At 35.5% G+C, this 19,937-nt stretch overlaps 1 protein-coding gene across 1 annotated transcript; it reads right to left on the bottom strand.

Moving 5' to 3' along the window:
- Nucleotides 1-1,644: 1,644 nt before the first annotated feature.
- On the bottom strand, nt 1,645-19,732 carry LOC128553850 (nucleoside diphosphate kinase 7-like). The gene is made up of 8 exons (XM_053535036.1): nt 19,625-19,732; nt 12,398-12,502; nt 11,779-11,945; nt 10,886-11,047; nt 7,964-8,274; nt 6,901-7,136; nt 4,964-5,071; nt 1,645-2,580 (listed from the first exon to the last, which is right to left on the bottom strand). Exons 1-8 carry the CDS (start codon nt 19,625-19,627, stop codon nt 2,548-2,550), a joined length of 1,125 nt encoding a protein of 374 aa, XP_053391011.1. The 5' UTR covers nt 19,628-19,732; the 3' UTR covers nt 1,645-2,547.
- Between the last annotated feature and the right edge of the window lie 205 nt (nt 19,733-19,937).

Below are 19,937 nucleotides of genomic sequence, written 5' to 3'. Positions count from 1 at the left end.
TATTTTAAGTTTGAATCAAATCCATTCAGTAATAACAGAGACAGAGTGAAAGTGCATCAAAACTTTAACCTAAAATTCTAAGTAAAAAGGGGGAATGATTAATGAAAAATTGGTGCCAGAGTTATGCACCTTGCGTCATATGGTGTGGGTGATGATGTTGAACAACTATTTTAAGTTTGAATCAAATCCATTCAGTAATAACAGAGACAGAGGGAAAGTGCATCAAAACTTTAACCTAAAATTCTAAGTAAAAGGGAAATAATTCATGAAAAATTGGTCCCAGAGTTATGCACCTTGTGTCATATGATAAGGGTAATGATGTTGAACAATTGTTTAAGTTTGAATCAGATCCATTCAGTAATAACAGAGATAGAGTGAAAGTGCATAAAATTTTAACCTGAAATTCTAAGTAAAAAGGGGAATAATTCATGAAAAATTGTGCCAGAGTTATGCATCTTGTGTCATATGATGTGGGTGATGATGCTGAACAACTATTTTAAGTTTGAATCAAATCCATTCAGTAATAACAGAGGTAGAGTGAAAGTGCACCAAAACTTTAACCTGAAATTCTAAGTAAAAAGGGGGAATAATTCATGAAAAAATGGTGCCAGAGTTATGCACCTTGTGTCATATGATGTGGGTGATGATGTTGAACAACTATTTTAAGTTTGAATCAAATCCATTCAGTAATAACAGAGACAGAGGGAAAGTGCATCAAAACTTTAACCTAAAATTCTAAGTAAAAGGGAAATAATTCATGAAAAATTGGTCCCAGAGTTATGCACCTTGTGTCATATGATAAGGGTAATGATGTTGAACAATTGTTTAAGTTTGAATCAGATCCATTCAGTAATAACAGAGATAGAGTGAAAGTGCATAAAATTTTAACCTGAAATTCTAAGTAAAAAGGGGAATAATTCATGAAAAATTGTGCCAGAGTTATGCATCTTGTGTCATATGATGTGGGTGATGATGCTGAACAACTATTTTAAGTTTGAATCAAATCCATTCAGTAATAACAGAGGCAGAGTGAAAGTGCACCAAACCTTTAACCTGAAATTCTAAGTAAAAAGGGGGAATAATTCATGAAAAAATGGTGCCAGAGTTATGCACCTTGTGTCATATGATGTGGGTGATGATGTTGAACAACTATTTTAAGTTTGAATCAAATCCATTCAGTAATAACAGAGACAGAGTGAAAGTGCATCAAAACTTTAACCTGAAAATCTAAGTGAAAAGGGGGGATAATTCATGAAATATTGGTGCCAGAGTTATGACCCTTATGTCAGATGATGTGGATGATGATGAGAAATAAGTATTTCAAGTTTGAATCAAATCCATCGAGTAATTACAGAGATAAGTTGAAAAAAGAGAAAGTGCACCAAAACTTTAACCAAGGTGGGGACGCGGAAAGACGCCGACGCCGACGCCGGGGTGAGAAGGATAGCTCTCCTTATACTTCGTAAAGCCGAGCTAAAAACTGAACTAAACAGGAAGCAACTGAACCAGAGGCAACAGATTTACAACTGAACCAGAGGCAACAGAACGACAAATGGATCTGAAAAAAATGTCCCTTGTTCCAATCAAATCTGTATAAGAATTTTCTTGTAAAGTCTATGGGTAAAAAGAACAAACTATTCTGGAAATGATTTTGATTTTTATAATGCATATTATTCTATAAGAGCACATAAAAATGATACATGAAAATATAACATACTACAAACACTGAAATGTGCTTCTATTCATTAATGAATCAATTTAACAATATTTCAAGTATAGATTCACCTAAAATAAGCCCATGTCATAACATTTTAAGAGCTGAAAAACTAACACAAAATATCACAGATAGCTGAAAACGTACTTCTGCCGGACATAAATTATAATGTGGTATTTTACATCATTATAAGAATTCATGTGTCTTATTCTACGAAAGTTAGACAATTACATTCCATAGTTAACCCTTAGCCTGCTAGATGTTTAAAAATGAACTGGTCCATAGTTCAATTTGGGCAATACCATTTATCGTACGAATGGGTGTTCACTGAAAATTTACTGACTAAATAGTGGACAGTGCAGACCATGATCAGTCTGCACACATGTGCAGGTTGATCTTGATCTGCACTGGTTGCAAAAGCAGAATCACTTGTCATGAGCAGGCTAAAGGTTAAAGTAAAAGTAAAAAGCAAAAATACATACATATATACATGTATTTAAGAACCTTATATTTCTTAAATATTCAGTTACCTTAATAACAACTTCCTTACAGAACTTAGACATTCTTTCATTATCACCATAAAGTACAGTTTCTCAAATCAACGCAAATGCAATAAATAATTTGTTTTATGTATAGAAAAGCATATGTTCTTCTGTTTTATTATGTTGCCCAACTTATGTTGCAACACATTATTAAGTTTAGGTCTGCAGACTATCTTTATTTCCGGGATACTAGAATATTACAGTTTTTTTCTTGAAACAGTGGAGAATTGTCCTACATGGTAACTGATGTAATCTCTTGTAATGATGATGTTAGGTAGGCATTCAATGAGTTCATCGGTCCAAAACTTTGAAGAAGTATTCAACCTGTAAGAACAAAACATAACAGCTATTCAATCAACTTTCAACTGGATTGTTTAGGAAAGCTACAAGCATGTGTTTTTCTTAAGTCATACATATACTACCCATATACTCAAATTTTGTTTCAAAAATATGAATAGCTACTAAACAAAATCCACGTAAACATAAAATTAACAAGAGCTGTTTGTAAAACACATCTGTCCCCTTTACTGTCGTACTAGAGGCAAATGGGTACATAATTTTGTATGATGCGACCTTGACCTTTAACCAAATAACATCAGGGATCATCTTAGTTGCAGGCAAACATCAGCCAAAGCATTCTTTAATTGTTTTCAGTCTCATGATCAGTGTGACCTGGATCTTTAACCTACCAACTCCTAAAAACAATAGAGGTCATCTACTGACCACAGGAAAATTGTAGGCTAAAGCATTCTTGCTTCAACTTATTGATCAAAAGCCATTTCTTATGTCTGGTAATGGTAGGCCAAAGCATTCTTAGGTTACTAAGCTGAAACCGTTTCTGTCTAGGGGGTCAATGTGACCTTGACCTTTGACCTCCATTTAACAATAGGGGTCATCTACTGACCACAGGATATCAACCAGTTAAGATTGACGACTGTGGGCCAAGGTGTTCTTTCTTTACCTATTGAGTGAAACCATTTTCAGTCTTTTAGAACACTGTGACAGACCTTAGGCCAGCTGGCCCAGACAATAGAGATCATCTACTGACCACAGGTAATCATTCTATGAAGTCTGACCATTGTGGGGCTTAGTTTCCTCTAGTTTTGAGCTCACCTGTCACAAAGTGACAAGGTGAGCTTTTGTGATAGCGTGGCGTCCGTCGTCCGTCCGTAAACTTTTGCTTGTGACCACTCTGGAGGTCACATTTTTCATGGGATCTTTATGAAAGTTGGTCAGAATGTTCATCTTGATGATATCTAGGTCAAGTTCGAAACTGGGTCATGTGCGGTTAAAAACTAGGTCAGTAGGTCTAAAAATAGAAAAACCTTGTGACCTCTCTAGAGGCCAAATTTTTCATGAGATCTTCATGAAAATTGGTCAGAATGTTCACCTTGATGATATCTAGGTCAAGTTCGAAACTGGGTCACGTGGGGTCAAAAACTAGGTCAGTAGGTCTAAAAATAGAAAAACATTGTGACCTCTCTAGAGGCCATATTTCTCAATGGATCTTCATGAAAATTGGTCAGAATGTTCATCTTGATGATATCTAGATCAAGTTCGAAACTGGATCACATGGGGTCAAAAACTAGGTCAGTAGGTCTAAAAATAGAAAAACCTTGTGACCTCTCTAGAGGCCATATTTCTCAATGGATCTTCATGAAAATTGGTCAGAATGTTCATCATGATGATATCTAGATCAAGTTTGAAACTGGGTCACGTGCGGTCAAAAACTAGGTCAGTAGGTCTTAAAATAGAAAAACTTTGTGACCTCTCTAGAGGCCATATTTTTCATGGGATCTTTATGAAAATTAGTCAGAATGTTCACCTTGATGATATCTAGGTCAAGTTCGAAACTGGGTCACGTGCGGTCAATAACTAGGTCAGTAGATCTAAAAATAGAAAAACCTTGTGACCTCTCTAGAGGCCATATTTTTCAAGAGATCTTCATGAAAATTGATCTGAATGTTCATCTTGATGATATCTAGGTCAGGATCGAAACTGGGTCACGTGCGGTCAAAAACTAGGTCAGTAGGTCTAAAAATAGAAAAACCTTGTGACGTCTCTAGAGGCCATATTTCTCAATGGATCTTCATGAAAATTGGTGAGAGTGTTCAGCTTGATATCTAGGTCAAGTTCGTAACTGGGTCATGTGCGGTCAAAAACTAGGTCAGTAGGTCGAAAAATAGAAAAACCTTGTGACCTCTCTAGAGGCCATATTTTTCATGAGATCTTTCATGAAAATTGGTGAGAATGTTCATGTTGATGATATCTAGGTCAGGTTCAAAAGTGGGTCACGTGCCTTCAAAAACTTGGTCATTAGGTCAAATAATAGAAAAACCTTGTGACCTCTCTAGAGGTCATATTTTTCAATGGATCTTCATGAAAATTGGTCAGAATTTTTTATCTTGATGATATCTAGGTCACATGTGCTCAAAAACTAGGTCACTATGTCAAATAATAGAAATAACGACGTCATACTCAGTTCAACACTGGGTCATGTGGGGATAGGTGAGCGATTCAGGACCATCATGGTCCTCTTGTTACTTATTTAATGGAAAGCAAATGGTCTCCCAACTGACCAACAATGAACAAAACTATATTGGGCATGCCTAACTGTGTTGCCTCAATAAATGAAGTCATTATTTATAATAGAAGAAAATATGCGTTTCACTTATGGAATTGGAACATTCTGGATTATTCTACAAACCTCTAATAATCCATCTTCAGGCAGATCTGTGCAATGAACCGCATTCTTTACTTTATCCTGTCCAAACAATGCTCTCAATGTTCTTGGTCTTAAATGACGGGCAATTTCCTGCAAAATAATTCCAGATATTTTGTATTGTTCTTTTTCATTTTTTTACTTATGATTAAAGTACATTTGTATAACCCTGTGCTGATACAAATGTACTGAAATCAATTAAATAAGAGTTAATAACAAGAGCTGTCCGTAAGACAGCGCGCTCGACTTTTCTCAGTGCTTGACTCTGAACTAGAGCTTTGCCAGTAAAAAAATTCCATGTTAAAAAGGGACATAACTCTGTCAAAATTATAATCAGAGTTATGGGAATTGTGTCTCCTGGTGTAGACTTTGATAGTAAATAACTATTTAGAGTTTCAAGTCAAAAGCTTTAATAGTAACAGAAATATCTGACTTTTAACAAAACATCCTAAGTTAAAAAGGGGCATAATTCTGTCAAAATTCAAACCAGAGTTATGGGGATTGTTTCTCTTGGTGTAGACTGTGAAGGTAAATAAGTATTTTAAGTTTCAAGTCAAAAGCTTTGATAGTAACAGAGATATTTGACTTTATCGAAATCTGTAACCAAAAATACTAAGTTAAAAAGGGGCATAATTCTGTCAAAATTATAATCAGAGTTATGGGTATTGTGTCTCCTGGTGTAGACTTTGATTGTAATCAACTGTTTTGAGTTTCAAGTAAAAAGCTTTAATAGTAACAGAGATATTTGACTTTATCAATTTAAAAAAAAAAAATTCTAAGTTAAAAAGGGGCATAATTCTGTCAAAATTCAAACAGAGTTATGGGGATTGTTTCTCCTGGTGTAGACTTTGATGGTAAATAAGTATTTTAAGTTTCAAGTCAATAGCTTTGATAGTAACAGAGATACATTGTATTTTACTTTATCAAAAACTTTAACCAAAATTTCTAAGTTAAAAAGGGGCATAATTCTGTCAAAATTCAAATCAGAGTTATGGGGTTTGTTTCTCCTGGTGTAGACTTTGATAGTAAATAACTATTTTAAGTTTCAAGACAATAGCTTTGATAGTAACAGAGATATTTGACTTTATCAAAAACTTTAACCAACGGCGACACCGACGCCGGGGCGAGTGCAAGAGCTCTACTTTTCTTCGAAAAGTCAAGCTAAAAAGTAAAATCATTGCAGGGGCAAATCAACTTTCAGTGATTTTGCGGTTGTGTCAATCCACAAAATAAAATCCAAATATTAATCTGGAGGTGTAAAAGTCCCTTTTAACATTTAACCTGCTAAATTTCTAAAAATGAACAGGTCTACCATTCAGTATGGGCAGCAGTTCCCCCAGTACCATTTATCATCCAAAGGGGTTTTCACTGACAATTTACTGACTGAAAAGCAAACAGCCCAGACCTGCATGGTTGTACAGGCTAATCTTGGTCGGCACTGGTTAAAGGTAGAGTCACTTGCCGCCAGTAGGCTAAAGGTTACGCATCAACGAGCATTCACAAATGTATAAAATCCATGGATATGTGTGTGTGTGTGTGTGTGTGTCCGGGTTTAACGTCTTTTTCAACATTTTTTCAGTCATGTAAACGACGATGTCTACTTGTAGCAGTGAGCACAATGCCCAACTTTATTGTGCTGCCTCACTGGAATATCACGCCGTAGACACATGATATGATACCCCACCCAGTCACATTATACTGACACCAGGCTGACCAGTCCTAGCACTATCCTCTTAAAGTTGAGCGCCAAGCAAGGAAGCTACTAGTACCTTTTTTTTCCGTCTTTGGTAAGACGCGGCTGGGGATTGAACCCATGACCTCCTGCACTCGAAGCGGACGCTCTACCACTAGGCTACCAAGGCGGTCTCCATGGATATGACTTGATGATTTAAGTGAAAAAGAAAGTGTAAAATTTCACTCACTGGATCAGCAGGTCCACTCATTTCTCGGAAAGCAGTGGGAGCATTCTGGGCCCTGACTTCTAGAGCTATACACGGCCCTGACGTCAACTCCAACACCATCGCATTGTATTCTTGTACAACACCTTTATAAACTTCAAAAAATTCTTCGGCATTCGCTTTCTCCATATGAAACATCTCTATGGCAGAAACTTCAAAACCGGCTTCCATTATAGCACTAATAATCTTGCCTGCGTTACCTGTGAACGAGAAATTACTTGTCTGTTAGGTTGTCCACCATGTTGGAAATTAAGGATTAACAATTTGTTCATATTTTATTCATTATTAAAGCATTCGGGCTTTGAATTTACAACAGACAAATTAGTTTTTCAGCAGAGGGAGCATTTCCTATTACCGGTATATCAAATCATGTTCTTGAGCAGTTTGGAAAGTTAATGAGATTCTGAGATGAAAACATTTCCACATCAAGAAAGCTGATGTGAAATGATCATCAACAATTCCTATTTTAATAGGTATTCTGGTTAGTTATTTCAGCATTCTGCAACTGTAAATAAAGCCCATAGGAGCAAAGGTTTCTTTAACAACAGAAGAAAGCCAAAATTTCATACGGAAGAAACATTATTGAATGGTTACAGGTCCACTACCTTAAAATGAAAACTGGTCTAATTGATATTGTACTGGTACCGGCACATAAAAACATATGAATAATATCTATTAGCCTTAAGTTTAATCAACATCATCAGTATTTACTATCTATGTCTGCTCAACTTCGCCAGATTTTTAAAAAAACAACTTGTTTTTCAGAATATCTACTTTTTTGTTGGTTTTCACAGATATCTTAAAGTTTAGGCCATATAATGACTTTCCAGCTATTGATGATGGAGGAAGACCCCAGGTGGGTACCTGGGTAGAACTATCAACCTTCCATAAGCCCGCTTGAATGATATCAGTATCAGATCTGTTTATTTTGTAATCTGCAAATTTAGTCATTCATTTCACAGTCTGCTTTGTTAAATTTAAGGATTCTGCTAGAGCACAACAAAGGTAATTACAATTTTTGTTTTACCTGCTTGAACAGCATGTGGTTTAATCACACAGCAAGTACATTCTGTGCATTTGGCAGTATTACGTCTCACTTGTCCGACAGACGGGAAGAAAAACTCCAACTCTCGCGCTGCCGATGCCAGACCGTCTGATCCATGACATGCATTTTCTGTGTTGTCTTTGCCAAATCTCGATCGCAGACTTGACGGTGCACATTTCCTCGCTTCGGCACTGTCTGTTGGCCCAATCATTTCCCGCCATTTGTTAACAGCATCAACTCCCATCAATTCAAATGCTAGTATTGGACCACTGGTCATAAAGCTGATCAATTTACTGTGGAATAAACAACAATTTGTTAGCCATTATTGGATGAAAACAACTCGACGCCCCAGAATAAGAATGGCGCAAGTGTTAGTTACGCCCTTTTATGAATCATACATTTTTTGAAACTACACATCAAGGGGCATAATTCTGTAAAAAAAAATTTTGTCACAAACTGCTGTGTTGACCAAATTCACCAATAATAAAAGGGCGTAATTGAAAAGTTTTTCAGAATCCCAATAATAGAAGGGCGTATCTGCACTTAATTGTTGTACCAGAAAAGTCCACTTACTCCCTTAGAATTAGAAGGGCGTATCTGTCAAAGACAGTTTTTTTCGTTTTGCCAAAAACTATGATTTTCCACTTACGCCATTCTAATTCTGAGGCGTCGAACTATTCATCATACAAATGTAGACCTGATAAATCCTGTGCCATTAATGGTGAAATTTATATCTATTTTTAGACTAGACAAGCTGGTTCTATTTTCAGGTGGGGGACTGCAATGTTTCAACTGTGCCAATAGGCAAATTAAACAAGAGCTGTCCGTAAGACAGCGTGTTCGACTTTTCTCAGAGCTTGACTCTGAATTAGAGCTTTGCCAGTAAAAAAAAAATCCAAGTTAAGGATAACATGGTGTAATAGCCATATTCCATATCTTGTAACTGTATCGTAATATTTAAATGAAATTTGGTCACTTTAAAGACATTCAAAATTAAAAACGTTTCACCGAGAGATTTTTCGAATTTTATCATTTTTAGGGGAGATAATCGGTATTGAAGTTAACATTGATGTTAAATATATAATTTCTTTGATTATGAGAATCTGAGCTTGAGTTTCGAGAAAATTTTGTGGTAGATAGCTGCATTATATGATTCTGATACAAATATCAAAAAGAAATCTAAAATTCCCTGTAGGGAAAAGGAGAAAAATATTTTTCTGGTTTTCAGGGGAGATAACTCATGAAAAACCAAAATTATAAGGGGAGGTAATCTAAAGGAAATTTTTGAGAACTTCTGTCACTACATAACTTGTCAATATGCACCTTATTTCTATCGTTGACATTTTGAAAGCTTACATTATCAAGTTGTATGTACGCCTTTGGTGAAATTGAGGCCTATTACGGGTAGTCATCCTTAAAAAGGGACATAACTCTGTCAAAATTCAAAATCAGAGTTATGGGAATTGTGTCTCCTGGTGCAGACTTTGATAGTAAATAACTATTTTGAGTTTCAAGTCAAAAGCTTTAATAGTAACAGAGATATTTGACTTTATCAAAAACTTTAACCAAAAATTCTAAGTTAAAAAGGGGCATAACTCTGTCAAAATTCAAACCAGAGTTATGGGTATTGTGTCTCCTGGTGTAGACTTTGATAGTAAGTAACTATTTTGAGTTTCAAGTCAAAAGCTTTAATAGTAACAGAGATATTTGTCTTTATCAAAAAATTTAACAAAAAATTCTAAGTTAAAAAGGGGCATAATTCTGTCAAAATTCAAAACAGAGTTATGGGGATTGTTTCTCCTGGTGTAGACTTTGATGGTAAATAAGTATTTTAAGTTTCAAGTCAATAGCTTTGATAGTAACAGAGATATTTGACTTTATCAAAAACTTCAACCAAAAGTTCTAAGTTAAAAAGGGGCATAATTCTGTCAAAATTCAAATCAGAGTTATAGGGATTGTTCCTCCTGGTGTAGACTTTGATAGTAAATAACTATTTTAAGTTTCAAGTCAATAGCTTTGATAGTAACAGAGATATTTGACTTTATCAAAAACTTTAAACAACGGCAACGCCGACATCGACGCCGGAGCAAGTACAATAGCTCTTTTTTTTTCTTCGAAAAGTCGAGCTAAAAACTGCTACCTTCTGTGGTACAGAAATTTTAAAACAGTTACAACAAATTGAGACACATGTTAATTTTACATAAACTTAATTCAAACTGCAGCATTTTTGTACTGAATATAAAATATTTTTATTTTGTATGACGTTGTGTTAAATCGTCTTTCAGAGAATCATTTTCTCTAACAAAGTCAAACTTTGTTCGCTCTGAATCGACAGGACTGGCAAAATTTGTTCCGGTTATCAGTAGTTAGAGAAAAAGACAGTTTTAATGAAATCCTGTTTCTGGTTACCTCCCTTTACAACTCGAGATGTGAACGTTATTGCACAGTGAATTACAACCATGTAAGAATGCCTATCGTCCAATTGGACGATTGCTTTATTTGCTTTTGAAATAAAATGAAAACCCTCAAGGAACTTTAAACATCAGTACTTATCCATACTATGTGTACTTACAGCTTTGCATCAAGAAATATGCACTCACTCTTTCACCGAGTCTGAATAATATCGCGTTCCAAAAGTTGCATTATCATTTCTGATGAACTTATGCATATTTCCTGATACAAGTCTAATAAACTTTAACCCTTATCATGCTGGACTGCCTTTGCAACCAGAGTAGATCACATCCGTGCAGTCTGATCAAGATCTTCACTGTTATCCATTCAGTCAGTATCTTTTTGGTAAACACCCCTTTTTGCAGTTAATGGTACTATCCAAATTGAATGATGGGACAGTCCATTTTAGAAATTTAGCAGGGTAAGGGTTAATATTTCTAAGATAAAACTTACTCAAAGAATGTTTTTCCCTGATGTTCCTGGTAGAGCTCAAAGGCTTCATTTCTGGTCAAATGACACATTTTCAGTTTGGTGACCTTGAACCCTGACTGGAATATCGTGTCAATAATTTGACCTACTTTACTCATCGCATCCGGCTTAATAATACCTAATGACCTGAAAGAAAGAGGGAGAGAGAAATTAAAATGATTAAAAACATCACAGAATGGAACTTTCAGTCAAAAAAGGCTGTAAACTAAATATTCACAAATACTGTAAACTCTCATAATAATTATAAAAAATATTTTAAACTCTCATGAATATTCATAAAATACTGTTATTTATCATGCATATTCACAAAATACTGTAAACTCTCATGAATATTCACAAAATACTGTAAACTTTCATGAATATTCACAAAATACAATCAACTGTATTCTGTTAATAGAAAGTGTTGACTGTCATCTTCCTTATCTTTTTTCAACATCTCTATTATAAGTGGAACCTTTCTTTTTACAATAAAGGCTTGTTTTTGAAAGGATTTAATTCAATCAAAGCAATGCAATATGATATTATATCTTTCCAGCCTAAATGGCAAGGGAAGACCCCAAAGTGTCCCTCTGCAGATTATTTCAGACACGGGATGTCATCTAGGTAAAACCACCTGCCATCGAGAAGCCTGCTGGTGGTAAGTGATTCTGCCTTTGCGAGCAGAGCAGACCAAGATCAGCCTACAGATCCGTGCAAGCTGATCATGGTGTGCATTGTTCGCTATTCAGTCTGACAGTAAATTTTCAGTGAACATCCCTTTGAATAAAAAGTGGTACTGCCAAACTGAACAACTGACCAGTCCATTTTAGGAATTTAGCACGGTAAAAGGTTAGACAGTACAAGCTACTACAACTGACCTTTCTTTCTGCTGACAGAGGCAATTTTTAGTGAAATCGTCTCCATAATCAACAAAGGTTATCTGCCTTGAGAACAAATCAACTGTAGCCCCAATATACAAATTCTCCAACTTGAGTCCATCCAATTTTGTCCTCTTCAAAAATATTCTACGGTTCTTGACATCAAACTGTAAAATAAAATAATAATAATTATTTTAGTAATAATAAAGACTTTACTTAACGAGACAGCATATTCGCCGAAGCAATCTTCCATATGGGCCTCAAAATATTAGTATCAGTGTATTCAATTGTTTAATACTGTTACGGTCGCTACTCATAGCCTGTACGTTTAAAGCCAATCTCTGACAACTGCATAAACTGGAGTCGACTCTTTGGCTCAGTGGTTATAGCATTGGAATAGCACCTGGACAACCAGGGTTTGAATCCCATCACAAGCAGTTGGGATTTTTCGTTATAAAATGCTATAGATCACCATCCATCTCATGAACCATCTTTGCATTTTTTAAATGAATTCTATAATTAACTCTTGGAGTCAAATGAAATCTGTCTATTTTTACACACCTTTCCCTTTCGAAGTCAGAAATTGCAATATCATAAGTTCAAATGGTTTGAAACCTACCATTTCGACAGAGTTGTCACGGCTGTAGAACATCAGTTGGTATTGTCTGACAAGAGCAGCAAACTGATCATACCACTCCACAATAAAACAGTATCTGTTATCAGCCTGTAATAACAAAGAAGAATTGCCATACACAATGTTTTGGTTAACTGTCACCAGATCAGCACACTGGAAAGGGTCTTAGGCTGAAAATTGAAGCGGTGTTTTTTATTATAATAATACTAAATGTCACAAAACAGGCATATAATATGAACAAATCATAAGCTCATACATAATTAGAATACTGTAACACCATATGGCATCCATAGCAGAAAAACTTAGCATATGAGATAGAAAAGGTACAAAGAGCTGCAGCCAGATATATGTTATGAATGACTACTCATACCAAAAACAGCGTAACATCAATGCTTGAAACTCCTAAATGGCAGACATTAGTACGGAGGAGAATACATGCATCCCTAATAATGTTGTACCAAATATCATACAACCATATCTCTGTAGATCATAACCACCTGACAGCCTCTAGAAATTTAAACTTTATCATTCCATCTTCAAGAACACAATATCATATAATGAACTCCTTTTTCCTCGCATGATCAGATTCTTGGACGCCTTACATGTACCTTATAACATCAAGGACAGTGTGAACCTCAGTGCTTCACATCTGACCTAGACTTGTATATGTACCTAGATGTCGTCATCCTGTTTTTATTTTTAACAAAGCTTTATATTACTGCTCTTACTCTCTTAACACATGTATATCATGTACATGTATCATAGCAACATATGCTTTTAACAACTGCCCAGACCTCTCAGTTATGATCAGAAATTGATTGTTGGGAGTATTTCCATAGATGTAGACGTACAAAAATTATGTTAGTTATAATTATGTATTTTTAAAGCAATACGGGTTTAACTTTAAATACACCATAAACTAGTTTCATGAATTAAGAATGCTGACTAATTACTTTAACCATAACTTTAGGCCATTTTTTTATAAATGGTGATTAAGACTTTTCAACAGAATTAATTACAACTTCAAGGTAATAAAGGAATAAACTGAAGGAACTAACTGGATTGATTGTCATCTGCATATTATGTGGCATTATTCGCATAATGTACCTGATGCAGTTTAGGAATATACAAGACAGTAAACACGTACATACATGTAGTTGGTTAAAAATCTCATTCAGAGCTTATGTTATACTGTTACATATCTTGCCAACTTAAAACAAAACTTATCTATCCAGTCATTTTCTATATATGGCTGACTGCAATATCTGAATGCAGGTTAATTTTTTTTTCTGTTTTTTTTCAATGTTAACTAAATGTTGTCTCAATTTTTCAACCGCAAGCTGGGATGTGGAATTCCTATGTCCGACTTGTCCGACTCGGAACGTTTTGCCGACGGACAAGTGCATTTTTTCATTCTGTTTGACGGTGGACAAGCATATATTTTCAGGTAGAAATCAAGCAAAAAAAATGAGGTAACTCTGTTGCTTGAAGTTTATGGAGGTGAAAAACTAGTTTTAATAGCTGAAGTTTTGGAAAAACCATACAGTTGCGTCTAAATTTAGCATCTTTTATCACGTTCTGATTTGCTCCTGGTCTCGGTCTCGTGTGATTTTGCACATGGTAACTCTACGAAAAGAAACCGGAAACATAAACAGTTATTACAAAACCTTTGGATAAATTTGTTTGCTGACAAAAACGGGAGTCAATAGTATCTTGGTAAAAACAAAAAACAAAAGCACAGAGAGACGCTGGTACAATGCTAAACGAGTTAGATCACTTCAAAAGTCTACAAGCAAGTTTCTGTATGGCATTTTTGTTGTATTGAATCCACCGTGTCCAACATATACGTTGCATTTACGGCACGTACGCTACATACATGGTATATTGTAAGTTCCATTACCGGCATTTCCTTTTGATTTTGTCAACATCCTATGTGGTGCGGTAAGAAAAACTACTCATTTTCATCGAAGTTCAACGTGTTCAAAGAAGCGATGTATTCAGTACGAGCTGCAGATCATTCAAGCTCCCCATGGTAATGTGATTTTGGTCAGTAATTCTCTAGTTTCTTCAAACATTCGAGTAAACTGACATGTGAAGTCGGTTTCGAACACGGACGTTCACTTTCAGGTTCATTTTCAGTCTCTTAAAATCATTCTGTTTAACGCGAGAATAGTATAACAAGTTACAAATAAAAATATATATCATGGCGTAAATTCATGTTTTAGGGGAGCTTTATGCCAAAATTAGCGATGTACACCCCATAAAACGGCACGTCTACAGAAGTACGCCACATAACAAGAGCTGTCCGTAAGACAGCCAAGCTCGACTATTCGAAATATTGACCCAGAAACAGGAAAATATTACCCAAAAAAGTTAAATATCAAAAGAGTTTTAAGTTCAAAAGGGGGAATAATTTGACCAAAATGCATATCAGTTATGGGACTTGCTGCTATCAACTAGTTTTATAACCCCGAAGGCACATGAGAAGTTTCAATTCAATATCTGCATTAGTTTTGGAGATAGAAACTTGCATGTAAAACTTTAACCAGAATTTACAAAGGCCAAAAGGGGGCATAATTTGCCCAAAATACATGCCAGAGTTATGGGACTTGATCCAGTGAGGTAAGTAATTGATCTAGAAAAAGAAAAAATAAGTTTCAAATCTATATGCCTTTCAGTAATAGCTGTATGTACTTGCACGCAAAACTTAAACCAGAATTTGCTAAATCCAAAAGGGGGCATAATTTGGCCAAAATGAAGGTCAGAGTTATGGGACTTGATCCTATCAACTAGTTTTATAACCCCGAAGACACATGTGAAGTTTCAAATCAATATCTGCATTAGTTTTGGAGATAATAACTTGCATGTAAAACTTTAACCAAAATTTTCTAAGTCTAAAAGGGGGCATAATTTGCTCAAAAAACATGTCAGAGTTATGGGACTTGACCCAGTGAGGTTGGTAATTGATCTAGAAAAAGAAGAAATAAGTTTCAAATCTATATGCCTTTTAGAAATAGTTGTATGTACTTGCAAGCAAAACTTTAACCAGAATTTTCTAAGTCCAAAAGGGGGCATAATTTGGCCAAAATGAAAGTCAGAGTTATGGGACTTGCTGCTATCAACTAGTTTTATAACCCTGAAGACACATGTGAAGTTTCAAATCAATATCTGCATTAGTTTTGGAGATAGTAACTTGCATGTAAAACTTTAACCAAAATTTTCTAAGTCTAAAAGGGGGCACAATTTGCTCAAAATACATGTCAGAGTTATGGGTCTTGACCCAGAGAGGTTGGTAATTGATCTAGAAAAAGAAAAAATAAGTTTCAAATCTATATGCCTTTTAGAAATAGTTGTATGTACTTGCACGCAAAACTTTAACCAGAATTTTCTAAGTCCAAAAGGGGGCATAATTTGGCCAAAATGAAAGTCGGAGTTATGGGACTTGCTGCTATCAACTAGTTTTATAACCCCGAAGACATATGTGAAGTTTCAAACCAATATCTGCATTAGTTTTGGAGATAGTAACTTGCATGTAAAACTTTAACCAACTTTAACTTTAGTCCAAAAGGGGGCATAATTTGCTCAAAATACATGTCAGAGTTATGGGACTTGACCAAGAGAGGTTGGTAATTGACCTAGAAAAAGAAGAAATAAGTTTCAAAGCTATATGCCTTTCATTGATGGCTGTATGTACTTGCATGCAAAAACTTAACCAAGGTGTGACGCCGACGCCGACGCCAGGGTGAGTAGAATAGCTAGACTATTCTTCGAATAGTCGAGCTAAAAAGGCCGTTATATTTATAGCAACTGATTTAACGTATGTTTCACTCGCATCTATTCTTTCATTTTATTTACACTTTTTAACAATTATAAACGGTTTTGGAATTACATAATGTAATAACAGTAATATTAATTACTCGAAAGATAAAATAAACATGCTTGTTTTGTATAACAGTCTGGTATAGCATTGCCCGTTAAAGTTTTTACTTGGGAATCATGAACATTCCATATATTTTCGTAAATTAATCTTCGGTGTCGGAACCTAAAACGAATTAAAAACTGAAAATGTATTTCACAAGTAACATGAAGTTGTATTTTCAGGTAGAGTGCGGACAAAACAAATACTGCTAATGTGAACATGGCCTGTAACTTCACAACCTGCCCCGCGTCTGGGGTAGGTTGTGACAGTATGTGGGGTACACTGTGCGGGGTACACGCTTACCTTTCAGTATGGTATAGCAGTATGAAAGTACATGGCATTTAACCTTAGAGAAATGCTGAATTTCATAATATATCTTATGTCGATATATCTACATGATAACGAACTGTCAGAACACAAATGTGTAATACGTCAAAAATTATTTATAGCGGTCAAAATCGGTATTTCAAACAGTTTCGTTGTCCTTTTGTTTACAGTGCTTGTGCTTTCCAAAAGAGTATTTGAAAAAAATGGCGTTTTTAAAATATTTGCAAATGACGTCTAAGCTCTTCAATAAATATTATAAGTCACGTGTGGCACAACCAACCCTTGGCACATTCAACAACGTTCTCCCCTATTTATCTGATCAAACTAATAATCATCATTTCTTGTTCATTTCCTGAATGAAAAACACTTGTTTCCAAGATAACCGTGGAAGAAATTGTCGATTTTTCTTTTAAAGTATCTAAGAAGAAAGAAAGACCTATTTCCTGTCGCAAGTGATTCCAGAAAGTAAAAATGAGCCACGCTATGAGAAATCCAACATATTGGCTTTCAGCATGGATCCAGACCAGCTTGCATATCCGGTCAGTCTGGTCAGGATCCATGCTGTTCGCTTTCAAAGCCTATTGCAATTAGAGAAACCATAAGCGAATAGCACAGATCCTGACCAGAATGCGCGCATGCGCAGGCTGTCTGTATCCATGCTTGCCGCAAAGCCACTGTTTGTTTTCTGATGTTGCGGCTCAAATCTACAAATGAAAACAATTAAAATTTGTAAAATATGTTACATGCACGTGAAATAATATAAGAATAGAATCAATGCCAATAACATTGCGTAATACTGAGACACCACTACCCCATCGTGTAATGTGTTTTCTACATATGTAATTATTTTCAGGATACGATTCTTTCGTAAGCTAACGTAAACGCCCGAAAATATTGGCGGAGATTAATGAGTGCCAGGTAAATGCTTATGGACAACTGACTGAAAATTATTATACATGATATATAACTGTGAAAGTAGCTCTACAAACACAGTTATTTCATATATTTAGTCATGTTTATTTGATAACATTCGACATTAAAATTAATATTTTAAAGAAACTATTTGCTAGGAATTTATCATAGTACGCAGTGGTGGGGTTTAGGTATCCTTCCCGGAAATTCCTTACAATAATGACTGTAACTGTTGCATTTTAGATAAAGATAATGGCCTTTTTATGTGGCGTACTTCTGTAGACGCGCCGTTTTATAGGGCGTACATCGCTAGTTTTGGCATAAAGCTCCCTTTAAACATGAATTTACGCCATGATATATATTTCAAATTGTAGCTTGTGATACTATTCTCGCGTTAAACCGATGAAAAGTCAACATAATGATTTTAAGAGACAGAAAATGAACCTGAAAGTGAAAATCCTAGTTCAAAACCGACTTCACACGTCAGTTTACTCGAATGTTTGAAGAAACTAGAGAATTACTGACCAAAATCACATTACCATGGGGAGCTTGAATGATCTGCAGCTCGTACTGAATATATCGCTTCTTTGAACACGTTGAACTTTAATGAAAATATGTAGTTTTCTTACCTCACTATACGGGATGTTGACAAAATCAACAGGAAATGCCGGTACTGGAGCATACAATATACCATGTATGCAGCGTACCCACCGTAAATGCGACGTATACGATGGACACGGTGGAATCTGTTGAAGGTTCCCAAGCCTCGCAGATACGACTTCAGCCTTGTATACAGTCTAAAGTGTTGATAGCTTTTGTTTTGTCACAGTTCTACACTGTATTATGTTTGCTTTTGTTTCTACTTATAGATCATAAAAACACTTGCCCGAAATAAAGAATAATTGGCAGTTTAATGCAGGCTTTGTTTAAAATCCAGACAAGTTAAATTTGACTGCGGGCAAGTGGATTTTCATGTTCCGTTGGTCCGTGGACAAGTGTAAAAATATTGGGATTTCCACACCCTTGGCAAGGCATACTGATACATAAAGTTTACCTTATCATATCTGCCTCACAGACTGACATTTACCGTATATCTGCCTCTAAGTCTCAAGTAATTAGGATAAAATCTGTGTGAAATCGACGCAACTTGAACTTCACAATTTATAGTTTTACGTACACATCACGAGTGAGATTTGAAAAAAAACAATTACTACACACACAGCTTTACACAAGTCATGACTGAGGCAGAATTTTAATGGTGTAGGTGGAAAACACGATGACATTCATAGTTTAGAAGTAGTTTGCCTATAACACAGAGATTTTCTCATTAGTTAGGACATATATTGATTGCATTTGGAATGAGTTTTCAAGGCATGTATGATTTAGTGCGAAAAATTGAGTTTAGTTTTTATACTAATTTGTTTTAGCTGGATTGAGATGAAAGCTTCAAGATTAAAGGAACCACTCTCGAGTCCTCTTCCTGGAAAAACCAGTACTGGAGTCATCTGATAAGTCATGGTCATAACCCCAGTGGGGCTCAAACCCACAACCCCTGGACTGAGCAGCCAACACCTTATCCACTAGTCCACTAACAACTCCCCGTGTTGCATTTAAAAAGCCTTATATATATATATATATACATGTATTTGAATACTCCATATTAATGAAGCAATTTGTGTCGCTGGTTATGTACACATTGCTTTGAATGGTTGTGCACAGAGGGCAGTCTCTTTTATATCAAACAGCCCTCTCATGCCTTTACACACAATTTAGTTGGGCTAAATTAAATGCAGTTGTTGAATAAGTTAAATCAAATAATTTCTTATGCCAAAATAGTACAATTGAAATTTAGATAAGATAATTGCAAATGTTGATAAAGGTGACAGCATGAGCCCTAACATGCTAGAGCGGAAATCTTAATTATACCCCACCCACTTCTTACAAGCTGATCAAAAACTTAGGCATAATTTTCAATGCAAAATAACGCAGATGTGATGTAAATATCGAAGCTATTAAAGGTATTTGAGTAAATGTATTCAGTGAGTAATGCTTACCATTTTCAAAACTTGAAACTATATCCTTACACTAACAAATTTGCTCAACAATCTCAAAAAATTGTTGTTGTTGGTAACCAGCCGCCTAACAGATTTTCTAACATCAAATCCCATTGGTTGATAAGGACATTCATAAATTACGGCGTTCGCGACTTTTATGCGTCTATGATATGATACTTCCACTGAACTATTCTAAATGAAATTCAAAAGGAAGTGCAGGTCATGTTAAATACACACCATTTAATTTTAATAATTTTCAATATAAGGCTCTCAAAGCCACAGTGACACCATTACATGTATGTCTCTAACTGCG

The sequence above is a fragment of the Mercenaria mercenaria genome, unplaced genomic scaffold (assembly GCF_021730395.1).
Source record: "Mercenaria mercenaria strain notata unplaced genomic scaffold, MADL_Memer_1 contig_4389, whole genome shotgun sequence".
In the NCBI taxonomy this organism is placed as follows: domain Eukaryota; kingdom Metazoa; phylum Mollusca; class Bivalvia; order Venerida; family Veneridae; genus Mercenaria; species Mercenaria mercenaria.
This window is presented reverse-complemented; position numbering and strand designations above follow the sequence as displayed.

Bases quoted from the DNA above. Each gene is read 5' to 3' on its own strand.
- LOC128553850 (XM_053535036.1), bottom strand. The intron at 7,137-7,963 runs GTAAAACAAAAA...TCTCGTTCACAG, and splicing joins ACCACATGCTGTTCAAGCAG to GTAACGCAGGCAAGATTATT. The intron at 2,581-4,963 runs GTTTGTAGAATA...TTGTTCTTACAG, and splicing joins CTGAAGATGGATTATTAGAG to GTTGAATACTTCTTCAAAGT.